The 21,734-nt window shown below is 37.3% G+C and overlaps 1 protein-coding gene across 1 annotated transcript in view; it reads left to right on the top strand.

The window, feature by feature from the left end:
- Window positions 1-10,448, top strand: part of LOC107697775 (prospero homeobox protein 1-like) — a 36,062-nt gene extending 25,614 nt beyond the window's left edge. Inside the window, exon 5 of the mRNA XM_016498630.1 lies at window positions 6,371-10,448. Within this exon, the coding sequence (XP_016354116.1) occupies window positions 6,371-6,556 (186 nt within the window). The 3' untranslated portion in view covers window positions 6,557-10,448. The remainder of the gene's footprint in view (window positions 1-6,370) is intronic.
- The last annotated feature ends 11,286 nt before the right edge of the window (window positions 10,449-21,734 follow it).

Below are 21,734 nucleotides of genomic sequence, written 5' to 3'. Positions count from 1 at the left end.
ATATTCGCTATAAAATGGGTAGGTTTAGGTTTGGAGGTAGGTTAAGGGGTCTAAAAATCTAAATCGCTTATTGATAAAATGATAAAAATGCATTGATACGAATATCTTAATGATATAAAAGATACGTAAATATTTGTACGTTTTTTAGCTAAAAATACGTAGCGATTTGTACGTTTTAAACGTTGAAATACGTCTAAATTGTATGTTTTAGCATTAATAAAAACGTACAAAAAATGTAGGTTATGTGCTTGTAAATGTTACGTATTAATACCTACGTATAAACATGAGACCAGGCTGGCTGCTCATGACTGCTGTATTCGTTTCCCCCCCCCCACTCTTTCACTTGTCTTATGTTTCTCAGTGGACGCTGGGCGATATAATTTCCCTCTTTTCATAAGACGGTCTCTGTGTCCTCTCATCCTTGGCAACAGCAGCGCTGAGGATGCAGTGCTGCCAGAAAACTGATCAAGCTGGGGGGCAGGAACCAGTGGCCAGCTAGTCTTATTTGTAATGATACTCAAATAATAAAATCACACAAAAGTGATTTTTCAATACAAATTGAGCTTAATTGACAGAATGTGTCATAATTTGTCCCTCCTTTTCTTAAAAAAAAAAAAGCAAAAATCAAGGTTACGATGAGGCAGTTATAAGAGAAGTGAATGGGACAATTTTTTTGAGGATATAGGCCTAATAGCAGAAATATGAAGCTAGTAATTTTACAAAAATATTTCTGTTAAAACGTATCTATTTGTCACCTGTATAATTGTCAGTTTAGGGTTTTAGAGTATATGACACTGCTTTGACAAGGCAATGAAGTTGTAAAGTTGCATTTAACTTTACACATTAATGGTTACCAAGCCATTTTCTCATACTAAAATTTTAATAACACTCATATTGTTTACATTTTGTGGCTATATCATTGAAACAATGAGTATTTTCATGTTTGCATTGGCCCCATTCCCTTCCACTTCTGTAACCCAGATTTCTGCTTTCGACTTTTCGACTTTCGACTTTATTTTTTTATGGCATCAACATTATGCCACAAACGCTGCCAACTTGAACCCTGAACCCAGAATATTCCTTTAACCGATAATGTTGTTTCAGGGACATTAGTATATTAATATGACGTATTACCACGTATAACAAAGTAAATCGGAAGTTTGATCTGCTGGAAGTAATTGAGTAATCACTTACGCTTTTCACACTTTCACATCATCTACAGCCAAGAAGCGAAACACAGCGTGACAGCGTGTACAAAACACGGCAGCCACAGACACACGTAGTGTTTTATTTATTAGTATTAATTTTCTCCGAGGGCTCTGTGGGCCATTTAAACCGTGCCCAACGTATTTTTCCTCTCAACTTGACTGAATCAGGAGTCCTAAAGAGGGCATATGAAATATTGATGTGGAATTGTCTGCCGTGCGATTCAGCTGTGTTTACCGCACAGCAGAGCGGCCTTAGAGGCTTAGCCTACACAATAGCCGTAACAAAAGAACAACAGCTGATCCGTGTGAGGCGAGGAGGTGACAAAACAGTTAAAGCATGCTGCTGGCTATGTGCAAGCAGTCAGCAGATGCAGACAAAAGGGTTTGTGACAAGAATAACTCTCCCTCTCCCTCTCTCTCTCTCTCTCTTTCCAAGGCAAGCAGTCAAGAGGATCCAAAATACCAATACCCTTTTCTCCTTGACATTGTCTTCTTCCCTAGTCAGCATTTTACTGCCCTTTTATGGTAAAAAAATGAGTTGGAGAAATTCCTCACAGGAATATTCTTAGCAATGCAGCACTCCTGGGCTTTACCCTTCGTTAGCGTCAGTGGCTACGCAAAGGAATCAGATTTGATGTGAACATATCTCTCTCACAAATAGGATAAAGACAAATCTATTAGCTATAAAATCTTCACATTAGCACACACCTGCTTCATACAATGGTGTATCAGATATTTTAAAGGGGATCAATGGAATCCCTGCCTTTCAATTAAAAGAGCCAATCAAGTTTAGGACTTGCATGTGCATTAAATAAAAAAGTAGCTTAAAGAAACTGAGAGAGGAATAAACTAATCAGTTAATCACTTTTTGAACCAGTTCACTAAAGTGAATCATCCAAATGAACCAACTTGGTAAAATGAATCAGACTGCCAAGAAACAGTTCCCTGAACTGTGTAATGACTTACGCAGAAGAATGAATCGAATTATCAAGAATTTAACCAGTTCACTAAAACTAAATCATCCAATTGAACCAAATCACTGAAATGATTCAGACTTCATCATGCTATACAAGAGAGACATTTTGTCAAGCTACACCACAACTTGTTAAAAATTCTAGCTTGTTTCTGGAAAATCTATGCCATTATGCCACACTATTTTTAGGTAATTACGTTTCTAGGAATTGCATGTACATCAAATAATATGTAGCACAGAAATAGAATTAAGCTTTTTTATTTTTGAATCTAAATATTTTATTGAAACGCAGTCTTGACAAATAGATTTGAAAAATTCGGTCATATAGCTAGCCGAAGGCATTACCAAGATGGCCGCCAACCAGACAGACTGACTTGCCTTTAAGGGACTATGGTAGCATCCAAAAGAGATAGACTCCCTTCTGAGACCACACAAATTTGAGAAAGGCACCTTTATCACTTTTTTCTTTCTTCCTGTGTACAATTATGCTGTTGTTTTTCCAGAAAGCTGCTGGCCATTGTCTGAGGGGGTGGAAGACTTATAAAAGCGTGAAAAAAATAGGGGAGAGGGTATGTTGTCAGTTGGGGTGTTGGGGAGGTTGGATAATGAGTATCTGCAGGACACAGAAGGCAAGCAGGCTGCTATGTCAGGCCTTTATTGTGTACTGCCGAGGCTGGGGACAGTCAGCATAATCAAACAAATGACCCCTGAAGGCTGTGCCCCTCAGGGAGGGAGAAGTAGAAGGAGACAGAGCTCTGGCCAAAAGCACTTGGGCAGGATTTTTTTTTAATCTCCTCTTCTCTTCCCCCTCCCTTCCTATGATCTTGCCCCAGGAGGAAGAGAGGAGGAAGGGAGAAATTACTGTACAGCACTGTAAAAAAATGTCACCCGTTTGAGACGGACAGAGTTCAGTAACAGCAGTTGTAAGCTACTTGTAATTTAAAGCAGTCAAGCTGCCTGTGAGAAAACAGCAAGTTACACTACAAGGTGGAAAAGTAGCGAGCTATGTAAGAGGTTGATATATCTAAATAATGTAATTTATTTATTATATATATAATAAATGATATATGATTTATTATTGAATACAATCAAACTTTAATACACATAAATTTACACTAAACAAATAAAAACAACACCCTACATTATCTGAACTCAATCAAAAATGTAGTGCCAATCACACATGAATCCATAAAACATTTTTGAACCAGTTCATTAAAATGAATCATCAAATTGAACCATCACAATGTTATTTGAAAGAGACAGTTCTAAGAACAAAATTGAGTGATGATTCAAATGAATCAATTAAAGGGATAGTTCACCCAAAAATTAAAAATCTGTCATTAATTACTCACCCACATGTTGTTCCAAACCTGTAAGACCTTCGTTCATATTCGGAACACAAATTAAGATATTTTTGATGAAATCTTGTTTCTTGCTTGGCTTGTTTGCAAAGAGAGGAATGCACACGCATGCGTTGTGGTACTATCGTGAATGCGCGTCGAAGTCCGACACGGAAGAGAAGAAACTGTTGAATAAAGTCATTATTTTTGTTTTCGTTGCACACAAAAATTATCCTTGTAGCTTCAAAACAATTACGGTTGAACCACTGATGTCACATGGACTATTTTATTGATGCTACCTTTCTGGGCCTGGAACGTGTCAATTGCGTTGCTGTCTATGGAGGGTGAGAAGCCTCACAGATTTCATCAAAAATACCTTAATTTGTGTTCTGAGGATGAACAAAGGTCTTACGGGTTTGGAACGACATGAGGGTGAGTAATTAATGACAGTATTTTCATTTTAGCGTGAACTATCCCTTTAATAATTTTAACTAGTTGATTAAAATCATTTGACAGAATGAACCAATTCACTAAAATTATTCAGACTTCCCAAAGCTACTTGAGAGAAAAAGTTAAATGAAGAAAAGTAATGAATGAAATGAATTAACGAATCATTTTAACGAGTTCATTAAAGTGAATCATCCAAATGAACCAACTGAATCAGACTTCCCAATGCTACTCAAGAGAGGGCTACTCGTTGAAAACACTAGCTTGTTACTGGAAAAGCTACGATATTATGTTACACAATTCAGTTAGCAACGTCGCTACTTTTAGCTATTTACTCCCTAACACTGGAACACATCATAAAAGGGAGGCATGCAGGCTAGGGCACGTTACAGCATATAAACCCAATCAAGCCATCAACTACACTCCGGTGAATCATACCATCTAGTTTAACTGCCATTATAAGTTCAGTATTTATAGCCATGCTATAATTTAATACCGCATCACAACCAAAAGTCAAGCACTTATGATTGTGGCGGCAGAGTGAAACATCTTCCACACTGGTCAAGGCCTTTCAGACAAGGGTATGCCTTTGATAACAGTATATTTAACACACTTAATGGAAAAAAGGGAGCTGGGGATGGTGTGGATCGCATAGATGAGATTCTTTGTCCAGACAACTGCTCACCTGGCCTTTGAGGAGCAGTCAGAGTCTGATTGATAGTACTGATGCCAAACTAAGCGCTGATCCCAATCCACGGGGGAGGGCTGCATTGATAAAACCAACTATAGGACTACAACTTTGACCTTGCAATGGAGGATGAATATTAGATGGTGTCATGAGCTTTGTTGCGAAAACATTGATTCAGGATGGTTGGAGGAAAAACTGCTCTGGATCTTTCCACACCCTCAAAAGCATCTTAAATAGATACTTCAACCAAAAATAAAGAGTGAACACAAAATAAGATATTTTGAACTGTCCATAAAATGAAAGTCAATGGGGTCCATAACAACACTAGACCGCACTGACCTCCATTGTATGGTAAAAAAAAATAAACATCTTTTGAGTTCCAAAGAAGTTAAAGTCATACAGGTTTGGAACGACATGAAGGTGAATAAATGTCATAATTTTTGGGTGAGCTATCCATTTAAGCATTCCTAATGCATCCCTCAATTGATAGCACTTTTTCTGTGGCCTGTAGTAACACTTTTAATATGACAGCACTATGTTTTTGCAACCTTTGTGTCTGTTTCTGTGTGCTTGCGTGCCTGCTTCCCCATCTGTGTTCGAGCGTGTGGGTGTTTGTGAGTGTGTGTTGCAGTAAGCACCATGTCTGGGAAGTGTCTTGTCTAGCTGTAGGGGAGGTGACTTAGTTCTTTGCCTGGCTAATCATCTCTATAGTGTTAGCAGAGAGGTACTGTCACTGGTGCTAAAGAGATCACAGAGCCAGTCTACAGTACGCCCCCGGTCTTGGCCCTCTCTCATGAACAACAACCTCACGCCAGAAAGGATTTGTTCTGGTTGTAGAGAACAAACTCCTCAGTAGCGCCCTACACGCTACCTGATTGCGGGAAAACACTGCAGTTAGAGGTCCAGACCTTGTCCAAGAGCACAGAGTTTACATATTCATTTTCTTTGAATCCCTCTGTGATAGAGGCTACAACTTTGGTTTGACCAAACAATACGTTTGCTACAGAATCTAGTTTCACTGGAACTTGATAAGAAGCAAAGAAGAATTTAGCATTTTATGGACCGCTGTCAGTGGCAGAATCATCTCCTTCCCCTTCTAGAAGTGGAAGCATATTGAGACAAAAAGACATTTTATGAGACATTGCTAACAATCTTGTGTCAAATAAAGGGAAGTCAACAAATTATGTTTCGCTCCCTCTAGGAAGTAGACTCTAAAAGAGGAACAGCTCAGGTAATGTTTAACCCAATAAGTTCCTCTTGGTTACAACCTCACAAATTCTGCCACATTCAAAACATTGACTGTAAGGTGTTGTTATGTGATGGTTTGACCAGTTTCGATTAAAAAAACAAACATCTTGTTGCTTTTTTCACTGTAACCATTCAAAAGCTATTAAATACTTTCACGTCCCCTGATGGTGCAGTTAGACAAAAATAAAAGGAAAGACAATTGATATAAAAGATTTGAAAGTCTAAACACATGGGTATTTAAGTCAGCACCACCAGAATATGTTTCAGCAACTGAAACAAAGAGGAATTAGTGTAGTGACGATGTTTGGGGCCATTCTTTATGTCCTCTCAGTACAGAATCTTATTTTCTTGTTCGTTTTTACTTATCTCTTTTTCTTTTTGTTCTTTCTTTTCTTTTCTTAATCAGAGACTTGGGATTGAAACCTAATATGTTTATTAATGTCATTCTCTCCTTGTGTATAAGCAGATTCCGGAGCGATTCCTGGAAGTGGCACAGATCACGTTACGGGAGTTTTTCAATGCCATTGTGGCAGGCAAAGATGTTGATCCTTCCTGGAAGAAGGCCATATACAAGGTCATCTGCAAGCTGGACAGTGAGGTCCCAGAGATTTTCAAATCTCCCAATTGTCTGCAGGAGCTTCTGCATGAGTAGTGATTTGAATTGCTTTCCAAGTATCATCCCTTCTTTTCCAGAATCTTTACAAAGTAAGAGGTAGCATTCCTATTTTTAAGTCCCGGCTACTTTTGAATTACTTAGCTGTAATTATTTTTTTTTTTTTGTGCTTCTTTTTAGGAAAGTCTATACAATTCTTGATTGTTTTGACTGTATTCAATCCTTACCCCCTTTTTCCTTGCCTTTAAAACGGGCATTACTATGTTTACCACACCATGGTTAACAAATGGAACTGACACCCTGATTTTCTCTCTTTTATTGCTCTTTTTTTTTGTTGAGGGCTTTGTTTTATCCCCGGATGTTTGCAATGTGTAATGGTTTTACTATTGCTGAATAAGACTTGCATTTGTAGCTTGTATAGATGTAATTATTATTTATGATTAATATAATTATTACCATTAATGTTATTAATGCTTGCTGCAAAAAAGGAAGAAAGGAAAAGAAAGACAAAAAATTGACATGTGGTATTCTTGTTTCTCATGGCAATGCTACAGAAAATAAATTATTCTTTGGACAAAAAATAATACAAATAAAGAGGGGTATACATTTTCTATGTGGGAAATTCATATATATATAATATAATATATATATTTGATGTTATTCTTAAAAGAAACAGTATTAACTGTTTTTTGGTTTAGCCATTCTTCTATGTTGGCTAGGGTCCAATGTTCTTGTGTTTTGTGTCCACATTGATAGCACTGGCTCTAGGGAGGGAGGCCTACTCGTAGGTTTTTTTTTTTTCCTTCACGGAGCAGCCTCTCTTGTAACTAAGCAACATGGCCATTTTATCCTGGGGCAAGCCAGTTCGGCACAAAAAAAATGGACGCCTTCCCACTGAGAAACCATTCTTGCTCATAAAAAGCATGCTGTCACAACTGCTCACATAAACACACACACAGACCACTCTCATACATACACGGTAATTCACAAACACAAACACGTGCCGTGCAGCATCAAGACAAGAGAATTGTTGTTGTTGTTGATTTTCTCCACCTGCTAGCTGGGAACACCTCTATAATTGGACCGTAAATTTGGTTTACACAGGCTGAAAATAATTATTTGAACATTTGCGAAAGTAAAACTGTTTTTTTTTTCTTTCTTTCTACATACTGGATTGTACATAGTTTATTTGTTAGAAATGTACAGATTTGCTTAATATTCACAATCATCTGATTATGCTATGGCAGTGTACAGTTTATCAGTAGTGAAACTTCATGTTAGCGAGAGACTTTGTTTGAGTTCAATTGTACATTTTTATGTATCATATGAAGTTCTTTGAATTGAATTTTAGAAGCTAAGCCTGCTAAGGGATCCACGCAAATGTAACCAATTACAACGATTAGCCTACCCTAGAGGAAAAAAGCACAGTTTCTTATCAAAACAGTGTCCACAAAAGAAAAGAGGGCCTTCAGACTCTTTGTGCATCCCTTCCTAGTTCATAAATAAGAGTCGGCAGTAGAGGGCAAGGGCTGGACATGTGATCTGCTCTGGAAGCCTGTGCCGTTTGCATTGGGCAAATCCAGCTGATGAATTGAAACGCAGGCCGGCAATTATTGTCAGCACAATGCCTTAAAAAACCTGCTGACTTCTAGATTAATGGGCACAAAAGAGCACGAGGTGCTGTCATTCTGTCGCCAGGGCTGGCATCATCCACAGCCCCCGGACAACACACAAAATGCCAAGCTGTTCACTATGCATTGTAAAGAGAAGGAAAAACAAACCCAAAACAAAGTTAGGAGATGTTTGGCCCCGTTCTATTCTCAAGTATCTCGCAAGACTGTGCTGATATGCGTTCTCCTTTACATGCATTGTGATAAATAAATGATTCTTTCAAATCGTAAGGAATTCTGTTATCACTATTCATTCATTTAAAGGTGATGCTTTGCAACTAAAAGTGAAGGTTGTGTCAATTTGCGCATAAAGTGGTGCTTAGTCGAATTCAGCTGTTCATATTCAGCCATACAAACAGGCATTTTGTGATTTACACCCTTGATGAATCTGATAATTGCCTGTGCCTAATGTTAATTACACCAGCAAATTATTTCTCTTTTTTCTATTTATATTTAACATAAAATGGAACAGAAATTATACGATTTGACTACTAAAAATCTAGAACAAAATAGCACAAATTGAAACGGAGGGGTATATTTTTCTTGTTTTGAAACAAAATGCCCTCAGTAATAGGTTCTGGGTAATGAACTACGTACATGCAAAGTCCAGGAAATGAATTTTTACAGCTCATTTGAAGAAGAACAAGTATGACGCTTAGTTCCACACGAATCTGATGTACTTTAAGCCATTTAACGTAGCACAAAGGCAATACGTGTGCATAAGTGTGTGTGCGTGCTTACCTGTGCATGTGCGTGTTTGCAGGGAGTGTGTGATATACACGCATGGTAGTACGTTAGTTTTAGTTCCCATAAGGACTTCTGTTTATTTTCTTTATCTATTGTTTCTCTTTTTGAACTTTTATTTGTATTTATCACTATACTGCATCTTTAAGACAAACCAGAAAGAGGTTATGTTCAACATCTCAACTCTTTTTTTTTCTTGCTATTGTACTTTTAGAAGTGTTATGATGTTTTAAATGTTTTGAGTGGCTCTCAGTCGACTATTTTCTCCCCTTCATCTCACCACCTCTTCAGGTTTGCCCTTCAAAGGTGTTCTCGATCGGTCTGCATTCATTTGATATTGAAATGAGATGGATCTGTTTGCGTGGTTACACAGGGTCATTTGTTGCTTTGTGTTGAAAATCCGAAATGTAGCCGTGTACATTTCGCACTCCATTAAGGACACTCTATAGAAGAAGAAAAAAAACTCTCTGAAATAACCTTGATTCAAAGTTTTATCTCACTTGTGATAGACTATTGCGCATTTACATTTGACATAAGATTTTTTATTTGTTTTCATGCAATGGAAAAAAAAAACTGTCATGTAGTGATCTGTACAAATCAATTGCCAAACTCAGTTTGGGACTGTTTTTTATTACAAAGAAAGATGTTACAAAGAGAAAAGGAAGAAAGAAACTTTGTATATGACTATATTTCTGGGAAGGGGAACAATTATTTGTACTGAATGCAATGTGTTGTACAAGACTCTTGACTCTTTGTAGATTTGATGCTGTATTTATGAGGTGTGTGCTCCCTAAAGGGTTTTAAACATGATTTCACTGGCTTCGACGTGTATGTAAATACAAACCGAAAAAGAGAAAACACTGCCTTTCTATGATTTAGCAATATGATGTAAATAGCATTATGCTTTTTTGTATGAAAGAATTTTTGATTCTAGTATGGTAATTCCAGCTGAAACTGTTACAGTTTTCTTTGATACGTTTTGAAGGATACACATACATTGTTAATGGGATAGCATTGTGGATTTTGTTGTCAATTTGTCATGCAGAAGTTTCATAATTTATTGGTTTAATTTATCATAATTTATTTGGTGATGGTGTACAATTTTTGGTATTTCTGGGGATGTATTGTAATATTATTTGGTAGACAGAGACAATATAAATGCCCTCCTAAGCTCCTTAACTCTGTAGAGACATAAAGAGACACTTATGTCCAGGTAGCCATTGTAATTTCAGACACTGTAGTCACAAGAGACGCTTGGAAAAAAAAAACACAAAAGCAAAGAAAAAGAAAAAAAAATGATGTACAACAAAACTTTTCTTCTATCTTGTTTGGAAGGTGACAAAATTGTGTGTTTTGAAGTTTTTATTTCTAATCACTTAATCAGACTTTTACCTTTGCTTTTTACCACCTACACAATACAGTAGTCAAAGTGCCTCGTGTGCCTTCCATCTCCTCGGAACTGAATGTATGTGCAGTATATATGCAAGCTTGTGCAAAATAAAAACTAAGTCCTAGATCAGGTGTTTCCTTTTGCCATTTGTCATCATTTAGATCAGCATGCTAATCAGAGAAAACCCAGGGAGATTTGGAGTTGCCTGTGATGCCAGAAGAACTGATAGGATGTAAATGTGGAGATATTCTTATACCCCTGTTTTGGGCTTAAAGTAATATTTTGGGTTCAAGTTAATTCATTTAACAGAACTTTGTTGAATACCACAAAAATTCAGTTTTAAAAAAAGCAAAAATCTGGGTTACAATGAAAGTAAATATTGTTAAAATAGCATAGTACAGCCAATAATACAATACTGTTTCAAAAGTACAGCCACAAGACTTTTCTGTGTTGTTTATAGAATTTTTGCCATGACAGCGTAACACTTAAAACTCTATAAGGACTGCAAAAATCTGGAGAGCGACTTTACTGCTTAAATAAAACTTAATAAAGTTTTAACAGAAGGATCACTGTAAGGTATTTTATGAAATTTACATTTCTGCTTCTAAATTCTCCAAAAAAAAAAAGCCTTTCTTCCTGCAAAAACAAAGGACTTTTTTTTTAGATAATCAACATTGTGCTAAGAAACGTTTATAGGTCTTTTTTCCTATTTAAATCTAATTCCCAATCAGGCCTGTTATTTCAGCAGTGTTTGATTCATGCTTAATAGACCCACTGGTGGTTCACTTCATCAGATATCACAGTAGACGTTTCTTGATGAAGTTGTCTTTGTCAAAACACCAGAATAGTGTCATTTCAGCCAGATTAATATGAACAATCTGAAACGGAGATAAAAATAAATAAATAAAGTGCTTCAAATACGCACATCAACATTCGATCTTAATTGCAAAGAAAGAGGGCGGGAAAAGGTGCGCGTGGGGAGAAAAGAGCAGCGCTCACGCTATTGTGGCTCGTGCGGCATTGTGGAGGGAAGCTGGGCGGCCGCTGCTGTAATTTATAGTCTGATACAAAGAGGCACTTTAGCGGGCCCGGACCGCTTCAGCAGCTCCACTGAACAGGAGGTGGGGTCAGTCTCCCCACCGCCACCCTCCGCGCCATAATGACGAGCAGAGCCGCTCGCCGCTCCCCTTCTGTTTGATTTCATCATCACGCCTTTGAAAAGCACATCTTAACAGCACAACAATAAAACAGCTGTGTTTGTGTTGGCCCATTCATTGTTGAAAATTTTACCACCATCCCCTCTTCTCTCCCCTCCCTAAAGAGATAACACGAGAATAATGTCACTACCGTGATGCTTTATCAGAAAAGAGAAAGGAAAGATCGCTGTTATTAATTGGTTGTTATTAAGGCGGAGGGGGGATAAAGATTTTGTTCGATATTCTGGCAAGCCTGTCTGTGAGGTAGAACGAATTTTGATCGCTATGTTGTAAGTGTGTGTTACTTGTTCATGAAAAATGGGAAAGAATAAAACGCTTTTCTCTAGTTTAAACATCCTAAAACTCGTGTAAGTGGCGCACCGGCTGACCTCTGTCAGATCGGGGTATTTTGTTTTGGTTATGTAGAACTAGAACTAACAGGCGTGTGTGACCTTCCCTTTATCAAGAAGACAATGACCTCATGATTTCTTCTGGCATTACATGCAACTTCAGATACAGCTGTATCGGTTTGGATCCAGAGCTCATGGCTGAATCCAAACGACACGGACAGACGCGGTCAAAAGCGCCAGGCTCTCTTATTCTGGGTTTTTTTCATTCTTTTCGCGAACCTCTGGGGCATCCCGCCTCAGCTCGGAGCTGACAGGCTCCTTGCAGTTGGGCTGAAGCAGCATCCTTGCATTACACGAACAGTCTGCTTCATAATCAAATACCATCTGTCGCTACATCTGAACCTGTTTTTAACATCTGTGCTTTCTGGTCTTAACAAAGCTTTAAAAACCAATTCACAACTTTCACAGCTCACCGAGCTGGATGTGTATATTTACTACCTTTAATACATCTTTCTGCTACTTTTATGAGGGCTCTGCTCTCTCCCAGCTGGGGGGGGCTGTTAGAAGGGCTGCTGGTGGGATGATACTGCCTTGCTCAAGTACCAACTGGCCTGCCACGTCTAGCCAAGCGCAGAGCACCGCCGCACACCGGGTCACGGAGGAAAAGGAGCGAGAAGGAGGGAGGGAAAACAAGGCGAAATGTGCCCCGATGAGAGAATGAACACCTTTTGCCAAAACAAGTTTTGTCCATTTGCCCCTCCGATGAGGAGGCTTGGAGTTGATCACGCTTGAAGCCCTATTACTGGAAATGGCATTGCAGGCCGAATGGCAACCAAGGGGAGAATCAGGAGCGTGGAGCAGAAGTGTGTTCGGGGTAAATGGGTAAGTGAAAGGTCCCTCTGAGGACAGATTGGTCTGTCACCTCACGCATGCCGAGGAATCTGCCGAGTGTCTTCTACAACTTCGAACACATTCGCCGGCAGATGTTACCGGTGAGGGTTCCAGAAAACATGATGGTATGTTCGGTAAAGCCAAAAGTAGATGTTAGGCCAATGTTTTCTATTCGCTATGCCTCATATTTGCTTGAGCTCGAGCAATCTCTCTATTCAGTTTGTGTTCTTATATCATAAATGACATAAAAAATATGTGCTAAAATGCCAATGGTTGGCAATTTCTATTCATGTTGGTTTCATATGGTTGTGAACTTTCAGTGTAATGACTTTATAAAAATGTCATGTGGTGTAACCATCAAGTGAAAAATACTTTATTTTTACATTTTTCCTTGCACCTTGAACACGTCAGCATACACAGAATCATTATTTTCAAAGCTTTAAAATATTTTTTAAAGGTAAAAGTAAGTTTTTGGGAAGTTGCACCAGATGACATTTTATAACTTGAACTGGCCTTTTTTTTTTTTTGTCGTAAAAAGGGAAAAAGGGAAAAAAATATTTTAAAAGACTTATTTATGACCAGGACACACAGTCACGTGGTACTGAATGTACAAGCAGGGGTCCTATTTATGATATTATTTCCAGTTTAAAATAAACATTTATACATTTCTATATAAACTATATTCTCATAATGAATGAATGAATGAATGAATGAATTGCACACTGTAAGAAATGCTGGAGTACAAGCGGAGTGATCCAAATGATGAATAGGAGGAACAGTTCCTGTGGTGATGCTGGTAGAATATACATTTAATTCAGAAATTAAAAACATGCTCATCATGAAAGAGTGTATTCAAGTCATTTTATGCACTGTTGAATAAACTAATAGATATGGGAAAAAATGAGCATAATATCATTGACCCATATAACAGAATCTGATTCAAATGTTTGTTTTGTAACATTTAATGCTACTTAATTTAATTACATAAAGGAAGAAAAAACACCTTTTTCTCCCTCTCTGCCCCTTTTAGAAAAGGCTAATGTTTCAGATGACTTAGTGACACCTGGTGGCAGATTCATTACCATGATCTCTGCTAATAGAGTCAGTTCCCACTCCTCAAATGTTGGGGGAGGACAGGCCACAAACCCGTCATTAATTAAGAGCCACATAAGATCATTAAAAAGTCAATAGGGCCTTTCAAGTCTGTGAGCGTTTTCAGCATGCCAACTCAAAGCCGGACCTTTTAAATCAGAGAGGCAGAATAGCCACAAGCATTTCACTTTCAACTGGCTTCTGTTTCACTTCCAAGTCCTCCTCCATTAGCATTTCCAGAGTTTTCTTATGCAAAGACCATCTCATATTTGATAATGTGCCTCAGTGCTATTCTCTAAGGGTGACTCTCTTTTCTTGATACGTATGATGTGTATGAGTGTGCATAGCCTTAGAGTCTGCCACGACTACTTGTCTGTGTTGTGTATTTGAGCAAAGACATTCTGATGTGAAGACTTCTGGACAAACTAGCTTTATTTAGCATTTTCTATCATGTGCTTTGAAACCAATGTGATTTACTTTGCGTTAAAAGTCAAAGTATTTTCAGATGTAATGATAAAGTGCTCTACACAGAGAAAAAGGCTTGCTCAAAGACAATGCGTCAGCAATATCATGACAATGACAAAACAACTCTGATGTGGCAATTCATTTACACAAGACCTAAACATTAAACCTTTTAACACTACTACACTGTTCAAATATTGATATGAGATGTTTGGATCTCATTAAAATGGCTTAAAAACACAACTTTTAGAAGTTGAGAGACAACTGTGTAGCAGTTGAAGAGCCATCAACTCCTCCTAATTGTCATGCCAGGCATTACGTTTCTCAGACAATGGATAAGAAAGACACAGGCGAGCTCTGAAGATGAGGAATGGCATGCTTGCAATGTGCCTAAGAAGAAGATGAGTAATGGCATGCTTGCAATGTGCCTAAGAAGTGTGTGTTTTATTTTCAACTTTTACAACTTAGTTCTGGTCCTCCTAAGGAATAACCTTGCCCTGCTCGTGTCAAGGCAAGGCATGCCTTAGAAGGAGATATCCTCTTGACAGAGCAGGCCTCTCATTCCTAACACACTCCATGGTACTCTTTTAACGCTTGGGTTACAGCCCCCTTAATCTGAGCTTCTCATGAGTGATGCATTGATATGGTTGATATTTATACATGTTAGACAACCACAGGTTGAAACACACAGCGGGCAGTGCTACCTTACAACATATTTCACATTATTGCACCAAAATTGAGGTTAGAAAATAGGAAAAACATTTTTCAGGGCTCCACACAAAAAAGAGACGAGGAAGCCACTGGCTCCTTATACTTAAAAAATATCACAGTAACGGTTTCTGATTCATTTCGTATCACATATAACATGAAAATGACTTGCGGTTCAGTGAGGAAGTCAGTTGTGAACTCAAGACTTTTGACTGATTAAATAGAAATGGTTCCTAAGAGTCATTTGTTCACAAATCAGACATCATGGCTTGTGCTGTGTTCGATGAAGCGTGAAAGAAACACTGGTACATGTAATACATTGCTCTGCGAAATTTTGTGAGCCAAATCCAGTCATTTCAATAAGAATCAGGGCTATTGGAAATTTTGTGTAAGGTCAAGACACGAGGTTCAAGTTTTTCATGTGAATTTGCAGCATTGACCAACAGAATGCTGCTTGGTTTGAAAGCAACTTTTGTTTGAGCTGTGCTTTGTGGATCTTTTTCACTGGTGAAATGTTGCCGATATTTCACTAATGTGAGCCCACCAACATTATATGTTACCCTGGACTACAAAACCAGTAATTAGGGTCTATTTTACGAAATTGAGATTCCTACATCATCTGAAAGCTGAATAAATAAGCTTTTCATTGATGTATGGTTTGTTATGATAGGACAATATTTGGCCAAGATACAACTATTTGAAAATCTGGAATCTGAGTGTGCAAAAAAATCTAAATATTGAGAAAATCGCCTTTAAAGTTGTCCAAATGAAGTTCTTAGCAATGCATATTACTAATCAAAAATTAAGTTTTAATATATTTACAGTAGGAAATTTACAAAATATCTTCATGGAACATGATCTTTACTTAATATCCTAATGATTTTTGGCATAAACGAAAAATCAATAATTTTGACCCATACAATGTATTTTTGGCTAATGCTACAAATATACCCCAGCGACTTAAGACTGGTTTTGTGGTCCAGGGTCACATATCTGATAAATCCACACAAAGTAATCCTTGGAGCACTCTGGAGCCCTTTTTCTGCAATGTGAAGTATTGCCAAATAGCTCTAGTGGGTGGTCTCTCATGTAGCGAACATAGTGTGATTAGCTCCCCTAATGATATTTTCTAGGGGTGTTTCTGAAGATTAGCATATTGTGATATTATCATTGAAAAGAGTGGGAGGCCCAGGGGGTTGTAATGTTGTAACACACACTCATACTCCAGTCAACCCCAATAATTCTACATCAACTGGGAATTTACCTACTGAAGATTAAATGATCATAAAGTATTAATGTGGGGAAATTTCATTAGGGTCCACGATAGTCAGATTAAATCTACTTGGAGAGTAACTAGATATTCAATATCAATTCTGACAAGGTTGTTGTATAGTAAATCCATTTTGTTTCTTTTCCCTCCTGAAACCAAGGCTAATTCATTTAAATTTAAAGATGTCTATACAGACAAAACTCAGTTTATTATGAAACGGTGTAGTTTGTGGGATACAGGCTATGCTGAGATGTCTAGAGATTATCTATGAAACCGCGGGCATGATGGTACTATGAACCCACGCCTCTGACTTTGCCAATCTCCTTCTGCATTAGAAATGCCACAATCAAATCTATGTGAAATCTTCTTACGAGTAAGCTAAAAAGATTAATATCTTTTTAACCTTGCAGGTTATTACTTACCTTACAGAGGAGGGATTATTGCAAACCTGTCTTCTTCCCAGGAACTATTTCTGAGTATGATTATATTCTATTGTAAGCAGGATAGGGTGACCAAAGAGAGCTGGACTTGGCATAACAAGGTCTCCTGTCTTTGATTATATTGTGACCTACAACCCTCTTTGTAAGGTTCGGAGCCTGTTTATCAAGAAGGCCAGACAAGTAAAGTCTTAAAGGGATAGTTCACCCAAAGATGAAAATTCTCATCATCTACTCACCCTCATGTTGTTCAAAAACAAACAAAAAAATGTCCTGACCCATTTTTTCTATGTAATAAAAGTGAATGAGGGCTTTCAAGCTCTAAAATGGCAAAATAGCCCATAAAATGTAAGGAACAAACCTAAATTCAATATAAAACACAGACCAAATTTTCATTATTCACAGAAATTGTTCATGAAAGAAGTCTGATTTGTGAGTGAATCTTTCTTTCAGTTCACCAATTGATTCAATTCACAAAACTCAATGACTCAAAGATTTGGTCACACAGATGAATAACGACTTAGTTTGGTCTTTTTGTCCAAATGCAATTGTATATGGCTTCAGAATACCTGGATTCATTGTGTGAGTTGCATGGATCACTTTTTACAATATTTTTATGATGCTTTTACGTCTTTTTTGAAGTTTGACAACTCCAGTCCTCATTCACTTTCATTAGACAAGGAAGAAGCGACCAGAATATCGTTCAAATATTAACCTTTTGTGTTCAATGCAAGAGAGAGTCAGTCATTCATACAGGTTTGGAAGAACAGTAAATGATGACAGTATTTCCATTTTTGGGTGAACTATGCCTTTAAGGAACCCCAACATTGGATAAAGCACCACTCTAACATCTGAAATATGGTTTCCCAGCTTCATTATTTTTCCAGTTTAATGGCATCGCGGCTTGCGACAGGGCGTAATAGAAAGTAGCCGCCAAAGAAACTACAAACTTAACTCATTTTCCAGCTCACATGTCACCGCGCTTGACGAAAGGTCTTTGAGGTGGCCGACATCAACTATCTACGCTCTTTGTAACCTTTGTTTGTGGGATAAATGTGTGAAGGCTGAGGTGCCATAAGACAAGGGATGACAAGCTGGACAGCTGCAGCCTGCAAACTCTAATCTTTAAGCTGTCTGGCTCTCTCAGTCCAATTGTTGCGGGCATGGCCAAGGAATTTCATTTATCATGAAATAGACACCCCTCCAAGAACTCTCCTCCTCTGTACCTCGCTATAAATAACCTCCTTTTTTCCTGCAGTAGAAAAACGGCACATAACATATCAGAGACACACCATTCCAGGTAAAAAATAAAAGGGGGGGGGGATTTGAGAATCGAAGAGTGGCTGTACCAGTGATGGACACGCCATCTGTCATTGTTTAATCGTATTTTAGAGGATCACCGGAGGTAATAATTGTATAAACAGAGACGATCCCAGTAATACGCTAATGCTTGGGGTGAACCGGGACTCCTTGGATCAAAGTGTGCTCAGGAGAAAGGATCAGCGGGGGTGAGGGCACTGGACGTAAATGTTATCTTTGAGAAGAGACTCACTAAGGCATCTGTGGCTTGCGTTCCTCAACAACTGTTGCCAAGCTAGTTAAGAGACAATGCAGATCAAGCCCAGGTATCCGACAGCTGTTAGCCAACAATAAATGGAAGAGGAGAGGCAGCCATGGAAGAAGTTACAGCATAGAGCATTTAGTCAGCCCCCTTCGCAGTTGTCACTTGGGCTATGTCCATCAAAGTCCAATTTAGGATGGCTATTGAGGGAGATGGACAATGCGGTTCTTTTTTTTCCTCCTTGCTTCTTGGGATGCCAGGAAGATGGTGCCGCTCAAACACACACGGCCGCACGAGCTCACGCACACCATAAATAAGACAATGACACATTGTTCCCTTGAAACCATGAACGTCTGGGCTATGAGAAGGTCAGCCGAAGGAGAGCTCATGGAAAGAACACAAGAGCATGCCAACTGGCACAACGGCAAAGCACATTCTCAATCACTATCAGCGTGTTGACATGATGTGATATGTCCGCAAGAATCCGCTAGGAAGTCAGAAAGGTGTCACACGTCTCCTTCGTGAATAAAACTTCTCTAGATGTTCAAGAAGCTTTTTTCTATCGGAGTAATCTGATCGTTATACCATTAGGTTCCCTCGTCTTACATATTCTTGGCACATATCAATTATTTATGTTCTCCATTTGCCTTTCTCAAGTAGCTCTTATCAGAATATTGTCTAGACCCATAACAAAGCAGTTTAATACTTTCCACTGTAGTTGTGGATGAGGTACAATATAAGAAACTCAATGACTGGATTAGGAGACTTCAGCATCCACATATTGTGAAACATATTGTTTTTGTATTTTCTAATCATATGAGCTTCTTATTTTATGAGTCCAAGATTGAAGCACTAATCTAATCTAAGATTAGGCTCAGCTTGTACCAATGGTTTTCATCCACAGTGACCCCAATAGTATTAGGATACTTAAGAAAATATATATATTAATAAAAAAATGTTGCTCTGGTTTCATATATATTTTCTTTTTTAAAGAAATAATACATTTATTCAGCAAGGATGCATTAAAATCATCAAAAGTGATGACATTCATAATGTTGCAAAAGATTTCTATTTCAAATAAATGCTGGTAATAACAAGAAATGTGTCTTGAGCATCAAATCAGCTTATTAGAATGATTTCTGATTTCTGAAGTATCATGTAACACTGTAAAATGAATAAATTACATTTTTTAAATTACTGTATTTTTGACCATTTAAATTCAGCCTTGGTAAACATAAGAAAGAATCTTCTTTTATAAACATTAAAAAAAAAAAAATCTTACCAGCTCATAATTTTGAATGGTAGTGTATACAGCATATCATTATTTCTTATATTTATTTAAGTACAAATTTATGTGAATACATTGGAACATGTCCACTGTAACTGCAATCAATCAATCAATTAAAAATTCTAATAAAATAAAATTACTGAAAAATTGGGCTAATATTATTAAAAAAAAAAGTTTAATATTATTTGTTTGATAATGTCACTCAATTGTAAGTGAAGTTAATTGTCACTAAAATCCCTTTTTGGGACCATTCCATATCCCTTATTCAGATACCACAGCACAATTTGTATCATTTTTCTCTGAGTTTTAAGTAAGAATGCCCGAATATTATGTGTTTGGACCCCTGAACAGCAACATCATCTATTTTTGGGACCACTATGCAAAAGCGCTATTAGCTATACTTATGCCACAAACCAATACAGATGCAATTTAATTTTTGATAAACAGTATAAGGGGTTACACAACCTTCTCTTATGAACATCACCTATCCTGGGAGGACTTGAAAGGATTTCATCATGTCATAGCAATAAACTAAATGCAATCTAACCCAGACGCAATGAAGACATTTGGTAAATGTAATATTTTCTGACGAGGATGCTTCGGTCTTTGTGTTTAATCCACAAAGAAGCCTTCCCCCCCTCTCTCCTCAGACAATCTCATCCTTTTCATTCAATCAAAAGATAAGCACACAAGAACATGGTCAATTCATCAAATCTGTACGCTAGGACCAGTTCAATAATATTAGGTCCTTCTACTCCATGATGGGATGATTTTTGGAACAAGCCAACTGCTTATAAAGGCAAATACAACAAATCATGCTTAAGTATATTCTTCACGTCAACTGCGAGACATTCAGAAGACAATATACGTGCCAGAAAAATCTGCAGAAAATGCTTGACAGAGAAACTTGTAACAACAAGAACATTTTGTGCTAAGACAAAAATATAGCAACTTAATCGTAAGAAATTATTTATTTCCAATGTTGCTCTTGTTAAACAAGAAGTGTCCTCATCCATATGAAACAGGTCATATGAACATCTGTAAATGGTTATAAAACAGCATCTGTTTGGCACACATAATGGCTCGCATTTAAATGTCCAGATGTCCAGTTTTACCCATATTAATAAAATGATTGTGGTGAAGGAATTAAAGAAAACTGCTCTCATCAGCTCAGTAGAGTGTGGGCTTGTAGAAGCACAGCAGGGCCTACATTAATTCAAACTTTTGCCTTCAATTTTCTTATTTGAGATCAGAAAAGAATATGAGCACCTACCCATAAAACCAATTTCATACATGTTCATCAGCTTTAATGCTTTGTGACATTTATACTAAAAATGGTCATTTCAATGTACAGTATATAAAGTTACATAAATTTGAATTGAATTGAATTTTTAAATCCCTGAGTTTTTAGTTGAATGCTAACATCAATGCAGGGCTATTAAAACTAAAACAATAAAACTAAAAAATGCTGGGTTAAATACAACCCAGCGCTGGGTAAAATATGGACAAACCCAGCAATTGGGTTGTTTTGACCCAGCAACAACCCATTCGCTGGGTTTGTCCATATTTTACCCAGCGCTGGATTGTATTTAACCCAGCATTTTTTAGAGTGTAATGTTGTGGGTTTTTAGGTAAAATAAAATAACTTTAAAAAAAAAAAGTAAATATAATATTAATATATTAATATTACTCACCCTCATGTTGTTCAAAAACAAACAAAAAAAAGTCCTGACACATTTTTTCTAAGTAATAAAAGTGAATGAGGGCTTTCAAGCTCTAAAATGGCAAAATAGCCCATAAAATGTAAGGAACAAACCTAAATTCAATATAAAACACAGACCAAATTTTCATTATTCACAGAAATTTATTATTAAAAAAATAAAAAAATAAACCTATTTTACTTCAGCTAGTTGCCAATGCACCATTTCATTTTGTTTATCTTGCTGTGCTAAAATAACTAAAACTGAAATAGAAACCGAAATTAATATAAACCATAAGACATATTTTTACAAAAATTAATACATTTAAAAAACTAATAAAAACGACAAAAGCACACAACACAATTAGTAAAACTTTAGCTAAAATTAAAATGAAAATTAACAGAAAATATAACATTTACAAAATAATTTATATAATAATAACAATTATTATTATTATT

This window comes from Sinocyclocheilus anshuiensis, unplaced genomic scaffold (assembly GCF_001515605.1).
Source record: "Sinocyclocheilus anshuiensis isolate Anshui unplaced genomic scaffold, SAMN03320099.WGS_v1.1 scaffold446, whole genome shotgun sequence".
Lineage (NCBI taxonomy): Eukaryota > Metazoa > Chordata > Actinopteri > Cypriniformes > Cyprinidae > Sinocyclocheilus > Sinocyclocheilus anshuiensis.
This window is presented reverse-complemented; position numbering and strand designations above follow the sequence as displayed.